General features: G+C 41.5%; 2 protein-coding genes across 2 annotated transcripts in view; one reads left to right on the forward strand and one right to left on the reverse strand.

The window, feature by feature from the left end:
* Positions 1 to 23,293, forward strand: part of cyp27a3 (cytochrome P450 family 27 subfamily A member 3) — a 187,113-nt gene that overhangs the window by 106,680 nt on the left and 57,140 nt on the right. The window lies entirely within an intron of this gene.
* Positions 1 to 23,293, reverse strand: part of LOC306935583 (solute carrier family 15 member 2-like) — a gene marked incomplete at its 5' end in the record, with an annotated part of 35,734 nt that overhangs the window by 820 nt on the left and 11,621 nt on the right. Inside the window, 14 exons of the mRNA XM_079518681.1 lie at positions 1,321 to 1,425; positions 1,699 to 1,842; positions 3,368 to 3,476; positions 5,263 to 5,373; positions 6,322 to 6,368; positions 7,076 to 7,249; positions 8,352 to 8,483; positions 11,673 to 11,754; positions 17,064 to 17,152; positions 17,565 to 17,600; positions 17,874 to 17,918; positions 19,626 to 19,715; positions 20,496 to 20,579; positions 22,316 to 22,398. Coding sequence (XP_079374807.1) covers positions 1,321 to 1,425; positions 1,699 to 1,842; positions 3,368 to 3,476; positions 5,263 to 5,373; positions 6,322 to 6,368; positions 7,076 to 7,249; positions 8,352 to 8,483; positions 11,673 to 11,754; positions 17,064 to 17,152; positions 17,565 to 17,600; positions 17,874 to 17,918; positions 19,626 to 19,715; positions 20,496 to 20,579; positions 22,316 to 22,398 — 1,331 coding nt within the window. The remainder of the gene's footprint in view (positions 1 to 1,320; positions 1,426 to 1,698; positions 1,843 to 3,367; positions 3,477 to 5,262; positions 5,374 to 6,321; positions 6,369 to 7,075; positions 7,250 to 8,351; positions 8,484 to 11,672; positions 11,755 to 17,063; positions 17,153 to 17,564; positions 17,601 to 17,873; positions 17,919 to 19,625; positions 19,716 to 20,495; positions 20,580 to 22,315; positions 22,399 to 23,293) is intronic.

Genomic DNA, 23,293 nt, shown 5'->3' on the forward strand with positions numbered 1-23,293 from the left:
TGACTAAAACTATGACTAAATATACTGTCGATTTTGTCAACAAATAAAAACTAGACTAAAATGTTAGGAAGGGACTAGTGGACCAGAGATCCAGTATAAGTCATTTTACACTTGGTTGCATGCTGAAAATAGCAGATCTACAAGCTCACTGCGACGCAGTGAGCTGCTATTTTGAGCAAGTATAATTACGACGGCATCAAGGCCCACCAAAATACATTTTCGACTAAATCAACTGTAGATTCAGTCGACTAAAATCGTATGACATTTAGTCGACTAAAACTAGACTAACACTAAAACATTCCAGGTGACTAAAATGTGACTAAAATTAAATGAAAACTATTGAAGAGACTATGACTAAAACTAAAATCGAAATGTGCTGCCAAAAACAACACCGGTGTCTATAGTAACACAACAGACTCACAAAGATTGAAATTCAGTTTCCCTGCGAGAATTTGAGACAGCTGCTGAAAGTTGGGGTACCATTAACAAGATACTGTATATAAAAAGCAAAGTTTTCACATTTTCATTCTGCTTTAAGTAGCATGTGATGTGTCAAACTATAGGGGGATTTCATCATAATTTTGTATCCATTCCAAGTATTTGTTTTGCACGAAAAAAACACTCCTTGTGCAACCATAACCACATTTTGGGCAAGTAGCTATGGCCCAAGGAGTGCAAAACTAATGCTTGGAATAGATTCAGAATCATGAAAAACCCCTAGTTTGACACGTCACATGCTACTTAAAGCATAAGGAAAAATTGAAAATGTTGCCTTATATAGGTTGTTAATCCAACTTTCAGCAGCTGTCACATATTCTCGCAGGGAAACTGAATTTCAATCTTTGTGAGATGTGTTACTAGACACCTTTACAAACACATTGATAAAGAAATGTATTGGTAAGAAATGTATGACTAAAAGAGATGTATACAGTATGAGAATAGAAAACAGACTACAACACCTGACTGAACACAATTCACAGTATATTATTCACTATTTTGAGCCCTTATAAATCAGTTGTGAGAAAAGTTGTACCCGTGTTCTTAAATATTAAGAACACGTCTATTTGTCCAAACTGGAAATACGACTATATCATTATTGAAATTACACACACACACGCACGCACGCACGCACACACACACACACACACACACACACACACACACACACACACACACACACACACACACACACACACACACACACACACACACACACACACACACACACACACACACACACACACACACACACACACACACACACACACACACACACACACACACACACACACACTTCTGCGACAAGGACACTGGACATACCTGATCCAGGCCCGCCCCTTCTGCCACGATGAGCACTATGATGTTCCCAAAGGCCACCGTGAGCAGCCAGCCAGCCTGGAGGACTGACTTCATGTTAGCCGGAGCCTAGAGAGAGGCCAGGGAGGGGAGACAACGTTAGGGTAATTGGGAGCAGTGTTGTTTTCGTCGACTAAAAGTACTGACTGAAACTAAATAAAAAATAATCTATGATGACTAAAACTAAGACTAAATATATCGAAGTTAGGGAGGGACTAGTCAGAGATCCAGTTTTATGCTAGGTTGCATGCTGAAAATCTAAATGACATAAATTGGCCTTTGCATTACGCCTGTAAGGTCGTATTATATATTATATATTATATATTATATTATAGGTCCGACCTGTGAGTAGGAGAACTCCAGGCCTGTGATGGAGAACATGACCTCTCCGGCCGTCATCAGGACATACTGGGGAATCTGCCACGCAATGTGCACGTCGTTGGGCTTCACATCCTCCATCTTGTGGGCCTCCAACTTACCCGAATTCTGGAAGACAAATTCAATTCAATCTTTATTACAGACTCACGGTCCAGATCACATAGAGGAACAAAGGACAGTAAATAATAAAACAAATTAAAAATAGAAAAATTAAAATATACATATATATATATACATACATACACAGTGCATATGCTCACAGCCTGTAGAGGCAGTTTCGCCAATGTCTCCAAATCATGGAAGAGAACCTATTAGAGCTCTGCACAGGGTTGGTTAACAACCTGATGACACAGTTGTCAGACTCCTCTAGTCGACACATGAATTTGTACATTAAGTTTCTTAGAAGGGCTTGACAGGTAGGCACCCCCAAGTTCACAAACAGCTGACTGGCACTGTGCCATCTTGGTACCCTCACTAGTAATCGTAATGCATCATTATATGCAAAGATGGCCATAGTAAACACATGAGGGGAGTCTCTTTTTTGCAGAGCCTGGGTTTCGATGCAGGGCGCTGATGGGACGCTTGTTTTACAGCGCCGGCTACTACTAGTAGGGCGGGGTTATATAACCTCACAAAAACTAGGCCTAAACCTAATTACCTTAACCCATTTCGACCTGAGGCCGATTTAAAAACAAATGTCTTCTAAGTTCTCAGTTTTCTGAAATGTTTCTACAGGTATGTCAGTGGTTCTCAACCTTTTTCATGTCAAGGACCCCCAGAATTATCTGTATTTTGCCACAGACCCCCATCTGAAGATATGTTGTTCCAGGGACCTCCCAGAAGCTAATATTTGAGTTCAAACTGTTCGCTCCGAAAGAATATATATATTCAAAGATTTGCACCACATTTTCACGATTTTTCAAAAATAGCAGACCTTCAAGCTCGTAGCGCGGCACTCGGTGCCGCGCTATGAGCTTGTAGATCTGCTATTTTTCAATAGCTAATGTATAACATAATGCTTCAAACTTAACCCCAACCTAGGCTGTAAAACAAGCGCCCCCTCAGCGACCATGGACTCCCAGGCTCCGCCAAAGAGAGTCTCCCAACACGTCATTTGAGGTATTCTTTCTATTGACCATGCCGTCAACCAGTGTTGATTATGTCGACTAATACTATAAGACAACAAAGAAATGTTTGTCGACTACCTTTTTTCACTGACGAAAACTAAATGGAAACGAGTACATGAAAACTAAGCTATAATGATGAATAAAACTAAGACTAAATATACTCACAATTTCGTCAACGAATAAAAACTAGACTAAAATCTTAGGAACTAGTTGACAAGAGATCCAGTATAAATAAAATAAGTCATTTTACACTTGGTTGCATGCTGAAAATAGCCGATCTACAAGCTCACGACGCGTTGTGAGCTTGTAGATCGGCTAAGTGTAAAATCAGTCATTACGACGGCATCAAGGCCCGCCAAAATACATTTTAGTCGACTAAATCAACTATAGATTTAGTCGACTACAATCTTATGACATTTACAAAATCAACACTGCCGTCAACAGGAAGATAATGGTTTGATCACATAATTAATAATCTTTGAATATCACTCCACTCAGTATCCTACCTCCAACACAATGACAGAGTAGGAGGCTCCAAAGTCTAGAAGGCCGAGGTCAAGTACGTTGCAATCGCTAGATTCCATGTGGGATGGACATACTTTGACATCTGGATACCTACAATACCAGAGGCAACAATGATGATTGATTGATTGAATATTGATTTTGTTTTATTTCACAGTATGTAGAGCTACATTTCGAACGAAAGCACAGGTCAATACAAAAACTGTTACTCTGGACACTTAGGCCTGACGTCGAAATAAATAAAGTCTTCTGAAAGAATATATATATTCAAAGATTTGTGCCACATTTTCACGATTTTTCAAAAAATAGCAGACCTACAAGCTCGTAGCGTGCCACTCGGTGGCGCGCTATGAGCTTGTAGATCCACCATTTTCAATTCATCAGAGCATTTAGAGACGTACAAATATACACTTCTATAAAAACAGGAAATCATCATATAGAGAAAGTTAAAAAAAAGGGAGAAAAATATGTACAGTATGGGGAAAAAATGGGTGGGTGGGGGCCGACACAGATTTTATTTTTTACGGGGGCCAGTTTCGAATTGCAGCCGTCCGTAGGTGCTCTTTGAGAGCGGGTTTGATGAAGTCAAGGGATTCAAATGTCTTAATGGCTGTTGGTAGGGCGTTCCACATTTTAGTGGCATAGGAGCGAAATTAATTCAAACCCTTCATTGTTTGAGCCAAATCTGGGTTGAGGAAACAAACAACTGAATAAATTGTTTGGAGTGGTATCGGTATGTATCTATTATCTTTATCTGAAGAAAAACTAAGCTCAGGATCAAACAATCAGTCAGTAAGTTACAGTATGTCCCAGTCAAGTTCTAGTACAAGATTAACTCATATTTGTTTTTCTAAACAAAGTTGTACAGTATGTATATCCATAACATAAACAAGCAGCACGCTAGCAAACAATTCACTATAGTTCTTTATTTCAATCATTTTATTATTATTATTATTATTTTCACAATTATATTACCTGATCATCTTCTTAAATACAGTAGTTTGAAACTCTATGCCGTCATATGCATACATCTGTCACGTGAATTATCAAAACATTAGAATGTAGCCGGCATATCAGATTGTGAAAATAAAATAATAATAATAAAATGATTGAAAGAAAGAACTAGTCTATTGTCTGCGCGTGCTGCTTGCTTATTTTATGGATATACATATCCTACTGTTGACTTTTACAACTTTGTCATGAGTAATTCAACAAAAAATACTACAACAAAATAACTGGCACAAATAAATTGCATTAAACAGTGCTGCCGGGCGGGTCTTTGCGCAACCGCTCCGTCATTTAGAATTAGGCATTGGAGACACTACAGCAGGGTTCCCCAATTAATTTTCCTCGAGGGCCATATTTTGACTAGGGTACCAGGCTGGGGGCCGAGTCCGCACGCGTGAGGTCGAGGTCTTGCCCTGAAAATTCATTTTCAGGGCAGGACCCCATTTGAAAAGGATGCCCAGTTTGACATGCACAGGCTACAGACCCCCATTTAATGCCATTTATATGGTATAATGATTTTTTTTTTAATTCTTCCGCGGGCCGCAAGGGGGCGCTCCGCGGGCCGCAAATGGCCCGCGGGCCGCCTATTGGGGAACCCTGCACTACAGTACTACCGTACTTACGTGTTCCTCGCCACGGTCCTGTTGTTATAGGAGACACTATAGTTCAGTTCTACCGTACTTACGTGTTCCTCGCCACGGTCCTGTTGTTATAGGAGACACTATAGTTCAGTTCTACCGTACTTACGTGTTCCTCGCCACGGTCCTGTTGTTATAGTAGACACTATAGTTCAGTTCTACCGTACTTACGTGTTCCTCGCCACGGTCCTGTTGTTATAGTAGACACTATAGTTCAGTTCTACCGTACTTACGTGTTCCTCGCCACGGTCCTGTTGTTAAAGGAGACACTATAGTTGGCACCCACTTCGAACATCTCCTCTCCAACCGTTAGGGTTAATGCCATGGGCTGTGTGTTGATGAACCTGTTTAAAACAGCCGCAACAGTGACATTGATGCTGATCAGTGAAACACCTGGGGTAATAGCCTACAGTATATAGAGTGTCGCAGTCCCGCCCCCTACCAGGGCCCAGGAAATGATTCCCGTTCATTTCCCCCAGACATTTAAAAAAGTATTTATTTAAAGACCTTTTAAGTGTCGTACAAAGCCAACTCGAGTTGTGAGAAACCATGACAACAAACACAATTCTTTGGGCCGAACAAATAATTAGAAAGAAGAAGAAAACGGCAGGTTACAACACTTTTTTTCTTTCTTTGTAATTATTTGTTTGGTCCAAAATATTGTGTTTATTGTCATGATTATTTTCACGACTGGAGTTGGCTTTGTACGACGCTTAAAAGGTCTTTAAATAAATACTTTTTGAAATATCTATGGGGAAAAATGCATTGGGAATTATTTCCTGGGCCTGGCGTCGTCATGAAAGGGGGCGGGACTGCGACTGCTCTTAACTCTCAAGCTCCTAAATATCACATTCAGGGTCACGTGCACACATAGACATCAAAGGGGGCTTCAGCCCCTGCCCTTTTACCCAGTCTGTAAAACAACTGCCCTTTCCAGACCACGAATGCAGCATAATTTACTACATGGTGAAAGAAATGCAAATGCCACTCCTTTCCATGCCATGCCGGAAGGAAGGCAGCATTCAGGAGAATTGCTTTTTTTCTTTTCGAAGTCTCCTGAACTTGAACTTGAACACAGCATTTTGCGTTGAACAAATGTATTTAGAAATCCATGTCGTTACACCGCATCCCCAGTAGCTAAAGACTGCTGGGAAAATAGCTGATCTACAAGCTCACAACGCGTCGCACTGCGACGTGTTGAGAGCTTGCAGATCTGCTATTTTTGTCCAAAAGTGCCTTTTTCAGCCCCTGCCTCTCTAACCCTCTGCACGTCCCAGATTATTATACTGTACCTCAAATGTGGGTCGCCATTGGAACTTTTCATTGTAACGTCTGTCACCTGCATTGTCGATAAAAAAAACAAGAACAGCGACGCCAATATAAATGCAACGATGACTCGACATTGACAAAAGAAAAACTGTTGGTGTGTAATAATAATAATAATAATGGATTTTATTTATAACGCACTTTACATTCCATGGAATCTCAAAGTGCTACAGCAAAATAAAAGCAGAAGAAACAACACACCATTAAAAACATCTAATAAAACAGGAACATTTAAAACATAAGGAACATTTAAAACATAAGGGCAAGGCTATAAAATGCTTTGGTAAAAAGGAAAGTTTTTAATCCTCTCTTAAAAGTGTCAACCGACTGTGGGGCTCTCAGGTGGGCGGGGAGAGCGTTCCACAGTTCGGGGGCGACCGAGCAGAAGGCCCGGTCACCCATGGTGCGTAGGTTTGTCTTTATGGGTTTGAGGAGGTTGGTGTTTGAGGAGCGGAGGGAGCGGGTAGAGGATTGAACTGTGACAAGTTCCTTGAGGTAGGGGGGGGCATTACCGTGGATGCACTGGTGGGTTAGCAGGGAAATCTTATATTCAGTCCGGAATGAGATGGGGAGCCAGTGGAGTGAGCGGAGGATGGGTGTGATGGGTGTGATGTGTGTATTCAGTGTGTGTATTCAGTGTGTCGAATTATCAATCTTCAAGCGAGTTTTAAACCCCAGATAAATAAATGTGACTCTGTACATAGGGAAAGCTAAACTCACAAGTTTACACGCGATTCCGGTGCCTTCAGGAAATAAGATGAGAGTGTGGGCTTCCTGCGACGTGAAGGTCTGAGTGCACTCGGACGTTTCGCCGACGCCTGCACCGAAGATCATATCCATGTTCACCACCTTGGAGGGTTGCCCTAATTGAAGCCTTACATATTCAGGAGGGTCCTGACGGGACACAAGAGAGGCCACGGTTAAACCATTTAGGCCTGACGTCGAAATAAAAAAAAAACGTTGGCTCTGAAAGAATATATATTCAAAGATTTGTGCCGCATTTTTACGATTTTTCTAAAATAGCAGACCTACAAGCTCGTAGCGCGCCACTCGGTGGCGCGCTATGAGCTTGTAGATCTGCTATTTTTCAATAGCTAAAGTATTACATAATGCTTAGTTAAAACACCAAAAGGGGTTCCCGCCCCAAAATGGGTTTAATGATCAGCTACACATGGGTTTTCAACAGGTAGTCCGGTGGACCACTGGTGGTCCGTGGAGGTATTGCATGTGGTCCCTGACCATGCATTTAGTAATTTGTTGATTTGTTTTAAATGTTTCTTTCCACTAGTCGAGAAACAGTGAACAGAATGACCTGGTGACCTATGATGACTTCCATCCATGTAGTCATTTTTACTGACAAGTTGGGAGTTCAAGAAATTCAACAGAAAAAGGGAGTTAGAATCTCAAGAAGGGGGAAGTGCACCGGATTGTCTGGTTGAGTCATTATTATTAGGACATTTTACCAGTAGTAGTCAACGGTTGAGAAACAGTGGGATGTGTATACACATGGGATGCATAGAAAGTGCACAAAAGCACTAATCTTAGCCCATAGAGCGTCGCAGTCCCGCCCCCTTTCATGACGACGCCAGGCCCAGAAAATGAATCCCAATGCATTTTTTCCCATAGACATTTCAAAAAGTATTTATTTAAAGACCTTTTAAGCGTCGTACGAAGCCAACTCGAGTCGTGACAAATCATGACAACAAACACAATATTTTGGACCAAACAAATAATTACAAAGAAGAAAAACAACTTTTTCTACTTTCTAATTATTTGATCGGCCCAAAACATTGTGTTTATTGTCATGCTTTGTCACAACTCGAGCTGGCTTTGTCTGCGGCGCAAACGTCTCTTTAAATAAATACTTTTTGAAAAGTCTATGAGGAAAATGAACGGGGGAATTATTTTCCGGGTCTCTCTCGAGGGGGCGGGACTGCGACGCTCTATATATAGTGCAAAACGGCAAAGAACTAGTTTTTCCGTCCTCCATATTTACCTCAAGGTATTTGATTGGCTGTGCAAACAGGTCACTGGGGGGGTCTGTGATCTTTAGAGAGACATCCCTCCCTGCTAGGTTATAGACCTGGAGCAGACAGTCCCCCGGAGGCGCAGGCTCCACCACTGTTTGCTGGAAGACAGGAATGGAGGAGAGCACTGGATAAGCTGTTTGTCATTGTGTGCATGCACGTGTGTCGGTGTGTTTGTACATTTAGATTCATTCAGTATGGCCTCACTCACACTGTTGCAACATGCATACAACATTGGTCTTGTGTCTTGTCCGTGTTTAATGGCCGCCCCCAATGCATTTCCAATGGAAGTCACATGGTTTGACAAAACATCTCCCGCATCAAACAAAAATGTTTTGTCAAACCATGTGATTCCATTGGAAATGCATTGGGCGGCCATTAAACACGGACAAGACACAAGACAAATGTTGTATGCATGTTGCAACAGTGTGAGTGAGGCCTATGACCAGAGGGAATTCAATTAGTTTATCAGATACTTTTTATTTACCACTTTAAAGATGGAGTGCCGTGATTTTTTTCCCCCCTAAAACATGATCATCAGCTATTATGATTATACTAGGAGGAAGATTTCTTTAAAAAAAAAGTGTACAGACAGTGTTAAAATTATGTTTTTATGTGGCCACACCCACCGGTTCATTAAGTATACCTGGTTTTCACCTTAGTAAGCCACCTGAACTTAAGCCTTGCCCACAGCTGTTGTTGTATGATAATGTGAGAGGGGTTAGGGTTATGGTGTCACTAAAATGGTGTTATTGCGATTGGGCCTTTTGACTCAAAGGCTTTCAGCTTTCAGGAAGAAACCAAAAATACACAGGGAAGACATTATTTGAATATTATAACCACACCTGGGGGTCTATTAGAGTAATGTTAACTCCATAGACATATAAAAAACAGAGTACAAAAATTACAGCACTCCATCTTTAAGCCCCATTTTGCTCTTCAAAAATCTGCATTGTGATCCCCATCTTTTCCCCAAACCTTTGAACATGCATTGAAAGATTTTTTTTATTCCATTTTTTGCGGTAACTATGGAACTAGTTCATTTTTCCCAACTTGGTAATGCCGTTACAGTTTTACTGTCATTTAAATGGTCGCATTACTCGACAACTTCAGAGCAGTGGCGTTTCTAGGAATTACATTTTGGACAGGCAAGAATTACATTTTGGACAGGCAAGAATTACATTTTGGGCAGGCAAGAATTACATTTTGGACAGGCAAGAATTACATTTTGGACAGGCAAGAATTACATTTTGGGCAGGCAAGAATTACATTTTGGGCAGGCATGATGTGTTAATTGCCCCCCCCCCCCCGCGCACAATCAGTAGCACTAAAGGTTTTCAAAGAGATATACCTGCCAGACAGTAGGATACAGAGATATACCTGCCAGACAGTAGGACACAGAGATATACCTGCCAGACAGTAGGACACAGAGATATACCTGCCAGACAGTAGGACACAGAGATATACCTGCCAGACAGTAGGACACAGAGATATACCTGCCAGACAGTAGGACACAGAGATATACCTGCCAGACAGTAGGATACAAAGGCTGAAAGGCATGTATTTACATTCCAATGGGTGATTGAGGGTCGCGCTCTATACGCGCCGCTGTCCACTAATAGTTCTCAGGTCTTGTTTTTGTCCTCAGTGTATGGATTTTGGCCCCGAAGAAAATGGATTTGGACAGGCCTGTCCTCGCCATATTGTAGATACGCCTCTGCTTCAGAGGATTCGAGGTTCATTATGATCTGACTTGTACTCTCACAGAGTGACACATCTGTGACCTCGATCCCCCTCATGCTCGCGGCAGCTGCAGACAGCAGGACTCGCCTCGGTATCCACGCAGCTGGGCCCAAGGTAAGGTCGTCAGCTCCCGTTAACACCAGGGCTCCACCGGGCGCGTCAGCGTCGCGTCTCCGTCACCGTCAGGGAATGTTCCCTTTTTAATCAATGAAGGGTGGCTCCACTGCCCGCGTTGCGTTGACGGAGACGCGGCGCGTGCATTAAAATTGAACCGGTGCGTTTTTTGACGCACGCGACGGAGACACAACGCGTCCGGTGGAGCCCTGGCGTAAGTGGCAAAGGAGCAGTTCACCTCCCAAAAAGTTAAGTACCATGACTTATGCCAATCAATGCAGCCGAATAGCATTGGCCATGCCTCCATGTCTTAACTGTTTCAGGACATTCATTTTCATTTATTTTTCGTTTATTTTTCAGCTTTTGAGCTGCAATGAAAAACTATATGATATACGATATGGGATTTGCTGGCTCTTACATCACACTCCACAGGAAAATCAGAGCATCAGGTTTTTGGGTGCAATTGAGCTCAGAAAACAAAAATAAATAAATAAGAAGAATTACAAAAATTATGTCACAATCTCTTTAAGTTAAAGGACAACTTTATTTTTTTTCCCAACCAAGGTTCATGTTTTAGGTTGTTATTAGAGAAAGTAAAAGATGAGTGTTGATTTATTTTCTTAATTTGCTGCTTTCTTTCGTTTTAGGGATTTTAGATGTTTTTGACAGCTAAAATCCCTATTCGAGCATGGGGCTAAATATGTATTTCTTTTTTACAAAATTTTATAGCGATTTATTTTTGTATTATTTACTATAGTCCTACTAGACCCCAGGAAATTACATCTGGCCACAAAAGATCACAGGATCTACTGAATGTGAAAGTAGCCTACTGGGGGGGAAGCCACACTGTGTGTCATAGGCTCAATATGTCAGTTTGACACATTCAGTAGATCCCGTAATCTTTTGTGTCCAAACTAAAGTTCTCCTTTAAGTCATAAGACCTGGTACTTAAGACACGCAAAATAGGGCCCCTAGGGTTAAAGGGGCATTCCACTCATTTTCAACATTTTATTATGTCATTAATATACCTTAGAGCTGTTGTGTGGACATAATAAAAAAAAGTCCCCCCATTCTGTGTTTCCTAGAACTGGAGATCTGAAAAAAATCATTAACATGGTGAAACACATCTTGATGATGTCATCAAGATGTGTTTCACCATGTTAATGATTTTTTTCATACTTACAGTTCTAGGAAACACAGAATGGGGGGACTTTTTTTTATTATGTCCACACAACAGCTCTAAGGTATATTAATGACATAGTAAAATGTTGAAATTGAGTGGAATGCCCCTTTAATAACAGTAATCCGATATCAGTTGCCACTCTCGTTGCTTTCCCCTCACCCAGTGCAATGAAAGGCTGGTACTGTATGTGATAAGTGTATACTGTACTTATAATACACAGAGTCACATATTTTCATCGTCTCATACATACCACAACCGTCCACTCCACCAAGGAAGCTGCTCCAAAGGCCAACGCCGCAAATATCATACCACCAGCCATCTTCTTTAGGGGTCTAAATAATAGGGAATAGGGAATAGTGAGCCAATGCAAGGCACTCACGCACATGTATGCACACACAATATCAACAGGGGTCGACACTGTATAATCTTAACCCATTCAGGCCTGACGTCGAAAAAAAACAAACAAAATCATGACAATTTTCTGAAAGATTTGAGACACATTTTAACGATTTTTCAAAAATAGCAGACCTACAAGTTCTTGTAGAGCTTGTAGATCTGCTATTTTTCAATAGCTAAATTATAACATAATGTTTAAAACACCAAACGAGGTTCCCGCCCAGAATGGGTTAAATTAGCATCTGCTCTGAATGTGGTGTGATGTCTTGTCACCATGGATCAGATACTGTAGGTGTTTTCCACATTTATGATGTCACATCGTTCTCATTCTCAACAGTGATTTCCTTCGCATTGCCTGATAAGAGGACTAGGTTGAGAGCAATAACATCTGTTGCAAATGTGTCCTTTATGACTTAAGAGCTACGTGTATAAACGGCGTGTGTGCGTGCCTGTGTGTGCGCGCGTGTGTGTTTACTCACAGTACCATTTGCATGAAAATAAGTTGTGACAAACTAACAATAATGTGTAGGGGCTACGGAAATACATAGAACATGTATTTCCATTGATAATAAAGCTTCAATGGCTCCCCCAGCAACGTAAAACATAATTTTTGGAAGAAAAAGAAAACTCAAAACAAACATGATATGCCCAGTCACCTGTGATGTTCCTTTTTACTGACACCAAGTTTAAAACAAGAATCGCATGCACAGAATATCAATACGAAGCAACTGAAAAACCTGTTATTTCAATGATAGTGGATGGAGAGAAAGGATATTTGTCCAACCACGAAACGGCAACCAATGGGTGCGAAGAGGGGCACAACCAACAAAGGGTGAATTGACCAAATCTGCTTGGGAGTATGTAAAGAAGCACTCCACTCATTCAGCCTCATTGAACTGGTCCTTGTATGGAGCTCGTTAATTTTTATTGATAACAAGCTATCGATCATGCTTATCGAGACGGGTTCTTATCGAACCCACTATCGAGCATTTTCTACTATTTTGTGGAAAGACGGGAGACGATACATTCTGAACAGAACCAGTATCTTTTACTAGGGCCTTCAAATACAGTACTTTTCTAACAGACAGAAGGCAATTGACCTTTTTACCAATAAAATAATATTAAAGAAACTGTTAACTGGTTAATGTGTGTACCGTCACTTTAATTAAAAGCGTAATTTTGTTTACCCAGACAGCGCTGGTTGGCAGGTATCAATACACTTTTAGACCGACATGTTTGTGCCAGCATGGATGATTACATTTATTTCTTGATCGCCTCTTGTCTTGATTGTTTAAACACTAGAATTTCGCGGGCCTTCGGCCCGCTCATCCCAGAGTTGCGTTGCCCCGCGTTGCGATACAGAAGTCCACAGATACAGAAGTCCACAGTGACACGCGTTTTATGCAGCTGTTTTGTGTTGCAGCGCGTGCGCGCGCGCGCGTGTAGTGTTGTTGTTCTTATCCATATATGCGCCTCGGTTGGTCCCGTTTGTTCCACGCCAGGTGTCGATGCAGTCGTTTGCGCAATGTGCGTGTTTGCATGATGTTGAGTGTGTAGGCATACCATATTCTGAATGAGCAAAAAGAGGACACATGCGCGCGTGCATGTGGATGTGGACATGCGCGTGCACGTCGTGCATGTGCATGTGTCGTGCGTGGGCGGTTCTGTTAAATTCAGATGTGAAAATAATCTGTAGCCTAACATTAAATTGATCAAATATGCTCTATATTAGTTATGTATTTTTTGAAAGCAGTGGCTCTCAAAGGTGTGATCCAGGGACCCTCATGGTTCCTTGAGGGGGTTCCAAATGGACCCATTATAGGTCTGTAACTCTGAGAGTGTACAAATGGATCCAAGTGGACCCTACAGGTGTGTAACTGTGAGAGTGTACAAATGGAACCAAATGGACTGTTTTATAACTTTTAACTCTGATACTGTACAAATGGAATGAAATGGGACTCTTATGGGTCCATTTGGTTGTACTGTCAGAGTTATGGGGGTCCTTGAAATTAAAAAGGTTGAGAACCTGTATGCAATGGCGTATGTCTTGTAAAAAGAGAGACCAGCCTATTCTCCATCATATGTTATGCTTTGCTAGGTTGTACAAAATAATATTGGGTCAGTGTAATTTGCAGGAGTCACCGCGCGCACAGCTGCCTTGTCTGTGTTGACATGACATGGGCTTGCAGGACAGAACTTTTATTTGTGACAGACACATAGTTGCTTTGCAGACAATACAATCTGCTTCTCATTGGTCAGTCACAAAGCTAAGAAAACAATGTGAGAGAAAAGGTAAGGACTGGAAAGCGCTGTCTTTGTCTCTGTGTTCCTACGTGAAGACGTGTGTGCTCTGTCTCTCTCTCGCTGTCTTCTCTCTCCTCCCTCTCTGGGGTGTGTGTGTGTGTGTGTGTGGGGGGGGGGGGGGGGGGGAGTAGTTGCGCTGCCTTCGACAGTGCTATACTGCTCCAGCAGCGGTGCAGAACCGAGAGAGTGACACATTGTTGTGGATGTAAACGGCGCAACGTGTAGCTCTAAAGTAGTTTGGATTGTGTAGTCGCAGCGGTGCTACAAAGTGAATGTTACAATTCGCACGGTGATATTGTAAGTCGCAAATGCGAGTACGTAGTGGCACTGGCGAGCCCTGTGTAGTGTAGTGCCATTGTCGCGGCATCGCGAGGCGATCCAAATCCCCCCCCCCCGCGCACGCACGCACGCACGCACACACACACTGTACGTAGCTGTTTGTTGTTGCAGCGCGCGCGTGTGCGTGTAGTGTTGTTGTTGGTATCCATATATGCGCCTGTGTTTGTCCCGCTTGTACCACGCCAGGTGTCGACGCGGTCGTGTTAGCATTATGGTAAGTGTCCAAGTTAGAATCAGAGTGTGCGCTGTGTAGTTCTTCTTCTTCTAGTAAACAGAAGCCGTGTGTGTGTCACACCAAAAGTGGTGACCTATAGAATCCTGTACATAGAAGCATCACGCAATCGTCTCCCTCCCTGTGTGGGTGACGTGGTGGGCTGTGAGCCAATGGGAGAGCGAATGTAGTGTTGCCAGGTCCGCGTATTGTAAGCGAGTGGTAGTGTGTGTAAGTAGCGTGTTGAATGGCATTTTTTCTGTGCTTGTTTTCATAGACGTGGCAAGAAATTAGGCGGGGGTGTCGGTGCTTGTGGCGTGTTTGTGTTTATTATTGATATTGATATTGTTTGCGAGTGTGGACGGGAGCCGGCTTTAGTGGCAGTGCGATGACAATTTGTACGCGGCTGGTGTCGAGTGTGGCCGTGCGGCGCGACATGAGGAGATAGCCGTGGATCGACGCGGAGGGTAAGGCTGTGTCGTGTTAGTGTGTTGTTGCAGTGTGTGTTGCAGCGTGTTGCAGCGTGTCAGTGACGTAGTAGCTGGTGCCTTTTGTTCCTGTGCGTGCTTTTGGGCACATGTTTTCAATTGTAATATAGGATGACGTCATGGGCCGCTATGCTCCATAACAGGCTTGATAAGCCCAAAGCTTATTGATAACGGATACTCGATAAGCTTGTTATCTGATCTTTTTCAGGTATCGGTTATCGAGCTCCATCCCTATAGTCCTTACTTTCTACAGTACTTGCTGGTTTCAAACAAGATTTCAAAGCCTTAACCCATTTAGACCTGAGGACGATTCTCAAACTATTTCATGTCAAGGACCCCTAGAATTATATGTATTTGGCCGCCGACCCCATCTCAAAATATGTTGTTCCAGGGACCCCCCAGAAGCAAAGATTTGAGTTAAAAACGAATATATTTTGCGCCACATTTTCACGATTTTTCAAAAATAGCAGATCTACAAGCTCGTAGCGCGGCACTCGGTGCCGCGCTATGAGCTTGTAGATCTGCTATTTTTCAATAGCTAAAGCATAACATGATGCTTTAATACACCAATGCAAAAGCTTCTATTTCAGCGTGTTCACTTTTCAGAAAGAGAAAGAAAGGCTGTATAAGTAAGGCTGTACTATCATCCCATAGCTTGGAATCCCCGTCGACGATGTCATTGCGGAGTAAGCCAGTGTTGTTTTGGCAGCAAATTTCTATTTTAGTTTTAGTCGTAGTCTCTTGAATAGTTTAGTTTACTTAGTTTTAGTCACATTTTAGTCACCCGGAATGTTTTAGTGTTAGTCTAGTTTTAGTCGACTAAATCTACAGTTGATTTAGTCAACTAAAATGTATTTTGGCGGGCCTTGATGCTGTCGTAATGACGATTTTACACTTGCTGAAAATAGCCGATCTACAAACCACCAACGCGTCGCGCTGCGACGCGTTGTGAGCTTGTAGATCGGCTATTTTCAGCATGCAACAAAGTGTAAAATGACTTATACTGGATCTCTTGTCCACTAGTCCCTTCCTAACATTTTAGTCTACTTTTTATTTGTTGACGAAATTGTCCATATATTTAGTCTTACTCATCATAGCTTAGTTTTCATTTAGTTTCCATTTAGTTTTCGTCAGTGAAAAAAGAGCGACGTCGACGAACATTTTTCGTCTTAGTTTTAGTCGACGAAATCAACACTGCAGGGACTAAGGTTTCTGAACATGTGTCCACAGCCCACCTCTGAGACACGGGAGCGAATTGGACAGAAATGGTGTCTGAATCTTATAACGCGCACGGGCGAGGAGGACAAATAAAGATAAGGTTGGAAATGGGTGAAGTGCTCCCTTCGACCAAGGACAGATGCTCAAAGTGTAGTAACTGGTTTCCGTGTATGCTAGTGCTCACTTAGCGGTTAACCCATTCTGGACGGGAACCCCTTTTGGTGTTTTAACTAAGCATCATGTTATACTTACAAGCTACCTACAAGCTCATAGCGCGCCACTCGGTCTGCTATTTTTGAAAAGTTGTGAAAATGTGGTGCAAATCTTTGAATATATATTTCAGAGCGAACATTTTTAACTAAAATATTTGCTTCTGGGGGGGGGGGGGGGGGGTCCCTGGAACAACATATTTTGAGATGGGGGTCCGTGGCCCAATAGAGACAATTCTGGGCGTCCGTGACATGAAAAAGGTTGAGCACAACTGACATAAAAACATGGGTTTTTCAGAAAACTATTAGGATTTAGAAGCCTTTTTTTTATCGACAGACCAAAATGGGTTAAGCGGTTAAGGTGTGTTCACGAGCGGCGTGTTACACCCAGTAAAAGAGGCCTAGTTAAATTAAATGTACATTTGGCCATAAAAGTTGAGAACGGTAAGTGAAACGGCGCTATATAACCGACTCACGTGAGGTTGATCCTACAGAGGCCCACGAGGGGGTAGACGAGCATATCAAAGATGGGAACAAACAGCAGAATGAGCAGAGCGTTGAGCATCTAAGAGAGAGAGAGACGAGAAGGGGAGGGAGGGAGGAAAACAACTCTATAAAATGTCCACACACAAAATAAAATCGTAAAATCATAATAAAGATTGTAGCTCTGCACATTCGTAAGAGATGATTACACAGACACATCCGTAAGCACGGTGTCTGTCTCACCGGTGGAAGAGATTGCAGAGTGGACAGTTCACACACCACACATGATGTCAAACATTAGTCAATACGGTACTTATAAAAAGATGATTCACCTGAGCTTTACGTGTGTGTGTGTGTGTGTGTGTGTGTGTGTGTGTGTGTGTGTGTGTGTGTGTGTGTGTGTGTGTGTGTGTGTGTGTGTGTGTGTGTGTGTGTGCCTTTGAACCCTACACACTTTCTGAAAAGCAGCTAGTGTGGTAAAAAAAATACTGCACCTGCATTTGGTCAGGCTTCAATATGAAAGAGTCTCCCTGTCGAAGAAAAAAGAAAAAGTTTGACTCGGATTTCAGACACATTTGAGGTTTGGCATCAACAAAAGCTTATCATCAAGGCCATAATTATACCGGTACATAGAATGATAAGATAAGGAGATAAGTATAATCAGTGATACAAACTGATATGAATACACAATAAAATACACAAACAAACAAAAAAACATTTTGAATCACATTTGTGTAAGTAACAATTGTACAGATTAGCATAGCGTACAGTACAGGACAAGAAATATGAAAAACAAAGCTTACAAAAGCCATGTTCATCCTGGTAGCTTGGAGTGTCCAACGGGAGCCCTGTGACAAAAGAATGCTATTATTAGCATATTTACTGTTTTCTATACTGGTTGAACCTAAGACGGTGTTGCGCAAAAATAGCCAGTCTAGAAGTTCACACCGTGTCACAATGCGACATTATTCATCTGCTATATCTATGCTATTTCTGAGCATTTTAATACTTTGAAAATCTTCGCTTGTAATGACATGCACACCACAGGGACACCACAGGCCAAAAGTGGTTAATGAGCTACCATTTAGAGCTCCTTTAGCTGGGACTCAGGAATACGTTATCTGGGCCTTTGGTCTTATAATTAAACTTGGTAATTGTACTGACATTAACTACTGGAATTCACAAAACGGTCTTCAGCTGAATAAATACAAGCTTCTCCTGTAGTAGGCCTACTACTAGGTCACGGTGTGACGGTGTCAGCGGACTGACCTCATGCTTCCTTATATGCATGAGGAGTCCAAGCTGCTTATTTTCACCTGACAGGGGAGAGTTTCCCCAGCCGGACCTAGCGCGTGGAAGGAACACGTTATTCTGACCAGTTCCTTTCCCCTCCATCAGGCGCCCCGGCTGGCCAGGGGGGAGGTAGTTTATAGACCAGGATTACTGCATGTTTTTTGTGAGGGTACCTACCCTAGGGGACACGGGGAGAACATGTGAGGGTACCTACCCTAGGGGACACGGGGAGAACATGTGAGGGTACCTACCCTAGGGGACACGGGGAGAACATGTGAGGGTACCTACCCTAGGGGACACGGGGAGAACATGTGAGGGTGTTTTATATACACTGCTGGTCCTGAGTACGACTTTCGTTTTTATATGTGCAAACATGTGGAGATGACAAATAAAGTGAACCTTGAACCTTGGAGTTGTCTCTAATCAGAGGTTTCTGTTTAGGTGCCACTCCAAAGAAAAGCTAGTTAGAATATTTAGGACAGTGGTAACCCAAATTAGTGCCTATATACTCCAGAAGGAATCCCAGCCCTTGTTGTGGAAATTCTGTACACTTCTAGTTTAAGGGCAGGAACCTTCATGTTTATTGGCAGATGGTTCGGACTGGTTTGACACACAGCAGCTCACAGCTGGTGCTAATGAACTAAAACGGTGGGCCAAATTAAATGAGACAACCCACCCAGTGTTCATTTTGACAGCAAATTCTGATTCAGCCTTAGTCTTTTGAACACACCATTTAGTTTTAGCCCCATTTAGTCATCTGACATTGTTTAAGTCTTAGTCTAGTCTTAGTCGACTAAATATCAAAATCTTAGTCTTTTAGTGTTTTAGTTTCAGTCTTATAGTCAACAAAACTGGACCCAATATCCAAGTTACTAATGCTACATGTATGCTCTGTTGTACGTCCGACGATGTTGCTTGTTGATTTAACAGATCGGCAAATCGATTATTTACGGCGAGCGACACCAGCAGTGTACGTCGTTATACAAGTAGTTTGATATTGTCTGTTGCTGTTCGCAATAGCAAGTCTTAACACGAAGCCCGCCAGAACCGTATAAACCGTAAATAAGCTTTAGTCTGGCTACCCAGCGAGAGAACAACAACCGGTCAAGACACCACACACACCATTACGTCATCGTAACATCCGGTTACGGATATTTGCCTCTTCAAAATAAGGGTTGAAAGGGGAAAAACCATCGGCAATGCGCGATAAATAAATACATGAATCTAAATAAATACATGAATCCTGGCGGGGGGATGTGTACCTGCTGATCAAAGAGAGCCCAGAACATGGGCAGAGGGATGTAGAGGAGCAGTACTCTCAGAACCATCTTTATCTCCATGATCAGACGCTTCTGTTAAGACACAGAACATTGGACGGCATTGGTTATGTCTTATTATACTTATTATTACACATAATAACCACAACACGTTACTATAAAGTATAAACATTATGTACGTTATATATTGACCATCAATGGTGGACAGTAATGAAGTAAATGAGTACTGTACATTTGTAATTTATTTGTAATAATTATTTTGTAGGGGTGTTAACGATGCAGTAACTGTATCGATGCATCGATAACTGAGTGTTTTTATTTTTGGATGCTTTCCCTCCACTACATTTCAAAAGGCAAAACTCCACTCCACTGCATTTCTAGAAAAGGAAAAATACATTATCCTAAGCCCGATTTCAAATATAGTGCAAATAGTCGACCTACAAGTTCATAACGTGAGCGCATAGCGGTCATGATGCGACACATTGTGAGCTTGTGTAGAGCTGCTATTGTCGCTATCATTCATTTTTTGTTTACTTTGTAATTTACACATTTTAGAAGCCCGTACTTTTGGATACTTTAAGTACTTAAAGGGGCATTCCACTCATTTTCAACATTTTACCATGTCATTAACATACCTTAGAGCTGTTTTGTGGAAATAATAAAAAAGTCCCCCCATGCTGTGTTTCCTAGAACTGGAGGTCTGAACAAAATCATTAACATGGTGAAACACATCTTGATGATGTCATCAAGATGTGTTTCACCATGTTAATGATTTTTTTCATACTTTTCATACTAGGAAACACAAAATGAACAAGCCCTTTTCTTCCAAGTACAGGACAGTGGACGCCTTCTTACCGAGTATTTCTCCTCAGCCCAGTCGAGCCAGTGTTTTCTCTGTGGGTCATTCTTTGATTTCTTCCAGCGGTTGCTAATGGCAAACTGTAGTGTAAACCACAAAACAAAGAAATAAATGCATTTAAAGCTCACAGGACCAATTCATACGTTCTTTCACAGTAATATACACTCTGACTCTGATGAAGACTAGGATGAAATTGTACGTGTACTTTTTTTTTTTAAATAGTTTTTATTAGGCTTTTTGTATTATAACATAAGTTCAGAATATCATTGACAGATAATGAGTAATTAAGTGACATACAATACATAATAAAAAAGGTACATAAATGTGATAAAGAAAAAACAAAAAACAGTTAAACAGTGACAAATGTGAACAGACAAACAAAATAAAGACAACAGGACAGACACTCTTGCTCTCAAACTTTCCCAACACGACATTCTTCTTTTTAAATGAGAAAATAAAATAAGAAAAAACACTCAGTTCCTTTCTCCTTTTTTTTCTTCTTTCCAATTTTTGATTTTGTTATCTATTGTGTAGGAGGGGTTAGCGTGCACCTATTGAAATAGTCAATGAAGGGTTGCCATGTCTGGTAAAATCTATCTTCACTCCCTCTCAATTCAAACTTTATCTTTTCCAATTGCAAATAGTGCATAACATCTTTCATAAGTGTAGTGTGAGTCGGAACCTGTGCTTGCTTCCAATTCAACAGTATCAGTCTGCGAGCCAGTAGAGTCACATATTTTACCATGTTACATTGGAAAGTAGACAATTTGACCCCGGGGCTTTTAACTCCTAGAACTGCTGTCAGTGGATCCGGTCAAAAGGTTTTCCAACAATGTCTGATAGTGATTTAAATATACTTTGCCAATATGATGTTAGTTTAGTGCAGTGCCAGAACATATGCGCCAGAGTGGCCGGCGACTGGCCACATCTGTCGCAGGCTGGATTCACATTTGGATACATTCTGTTGAGTTTTTCCTTTGACAAATGTAACCTGTGTAATATTTTAAATTGTATAAGACCATGCCTGGCGCATACTGAAGAAGAGTGCACTAATTTTTGAAATGTAGACCATTGCTCGTCAGTGATAGATATTCCTAAATCGTTTTCTTTGTACGTGTACTTTAACCCATTCTGGACGGGAACCTCTTTTGGTGTTTTAAAGCTATTGGAAAAATAGCAGATCTACAAGCTCGTAGATCTGCTAGTTTTTGAAAACTCATGAAAATGTGTGCAAACTTTGAATATATATTATTTCTCACTTTTAACTCAAATCTTTGCTTATGTAGTTTTGTCCCTGGAACTACATATTTTGAGATTGGAGTCCAGGGCCAATTACATATAATTCTGGGGGACATGAAATAGTTTGAAAACCACTGATATAGAAACATGTTTTTTTTTCAGAAAACTGTCAGGATTCAGAAGACATTTTGTAGAATCGTCCTCGGGTCTAAATGGCTTAACCTATTTTGGGCGGGAACCCCTTAGCTATTGAAAAATAGCAGATCTACAAGCTCATAGCGCGCCACCGAGTGGCACGCTATGAACTTGTAGGTCTGCTATTTTTGAAAAATCGTAAAAATGCGGCACAAATCTTTGAATATATATATTATTATTATTATTATTTTTTTTTTTCGACGTCAGGCCTAAATGGCGTAACAGCAGAGTGATTCGTTGCACAGTCTCCAGTGGATCACCTCCATCTATCAAAGTGATAGATAACGGTACCTTGAGGAATACCAAACTTGGCCTGTTTAGAGAGTTGCAGCCAGGGGAGTCGATACAGTGACTGCATGCGAGAGAGAGAGAGATGACTCACCCCGATACACTTGCAGACGTCCAGCATGACGTTTCCCTGAGGAGGACTCTTTTTGTACATCCCGCTGCCAGAGATGAACACAACTGCAACCAGAAAGCATGAGCAGTCAGAGGCAGAGCAGACATTTGGGGAGTATAACCATAACAATTGATGTTGCAGATGGTTTGACTGTTGCTCACACACACATGGCTGTGCTCCCACAAACACTATGGATTTATGATAAGACAGTACTTCCCACTAGCATGATTCTAACGTTGTTTCACTCATTTTGGGCGGGAACCCCTTTTGGTGTTTTAAAGCATTATGTTATACTTTAGATATTTTTGAAAAATCGTGACAATGTGCCGCAAATCTTTCAATATATTATTACAGAGTGAACATTTTAACTCAAATCTTTGATTCTGGGGAGGTCCCTGGAACAACATATTTTCAGATGGGGGGGGGGGCGGAGGCATATTACACATAATCTTTGGGGTTCTTGGCATGACATATTTAGCACAACTGATACAGAAACATAAGGTTTTTCAGAAAACTGTCAGGATTTTGAAGACATTTTTTAAATTTCTACGTCCACTACATTTTGCCTGAATTACTGTTTCAGGTTGTTTTTAAGGCTATATTTGCCTCAAGCCATGTCGACAGCCATCATGTGTGGGCAGTGGTGGAAAGTAACTAAGTACTTTTACTTAAGTAATGTACTTAAGTACAATTTTGAGGTATTTGTACTTTACTTGAGTATCTCCAATTTCCAGCACTTTTACTTCTACTCCACTACATCTCAGAGCCAACATTTTTACTTTTACTCCACTACAATTATTTGAAAACTTTAGTTACTAGTTACTTTGGCGATTTTAATTTTGATTAGAAAACATACATTAACCACTTCAACCCTATACATTTTGGCCATTTGAAAATAGCAGATGCAGATAGCAGATCTACAAGTTCACAATGCTTTGTACACATTTTGAACTTGCGAAG

This window comes from Electrona antarctica (genome assembly GCF_951216825.1).
Source record: "Electrona antarctica genome assembly, chromosome: 13".
Lineage (NCBI taxonomy): Eukaryota > Metazoa > Chordata > Actinopteri > Myctophiformes > Myctophidae > Electrona > Electrona antarctica.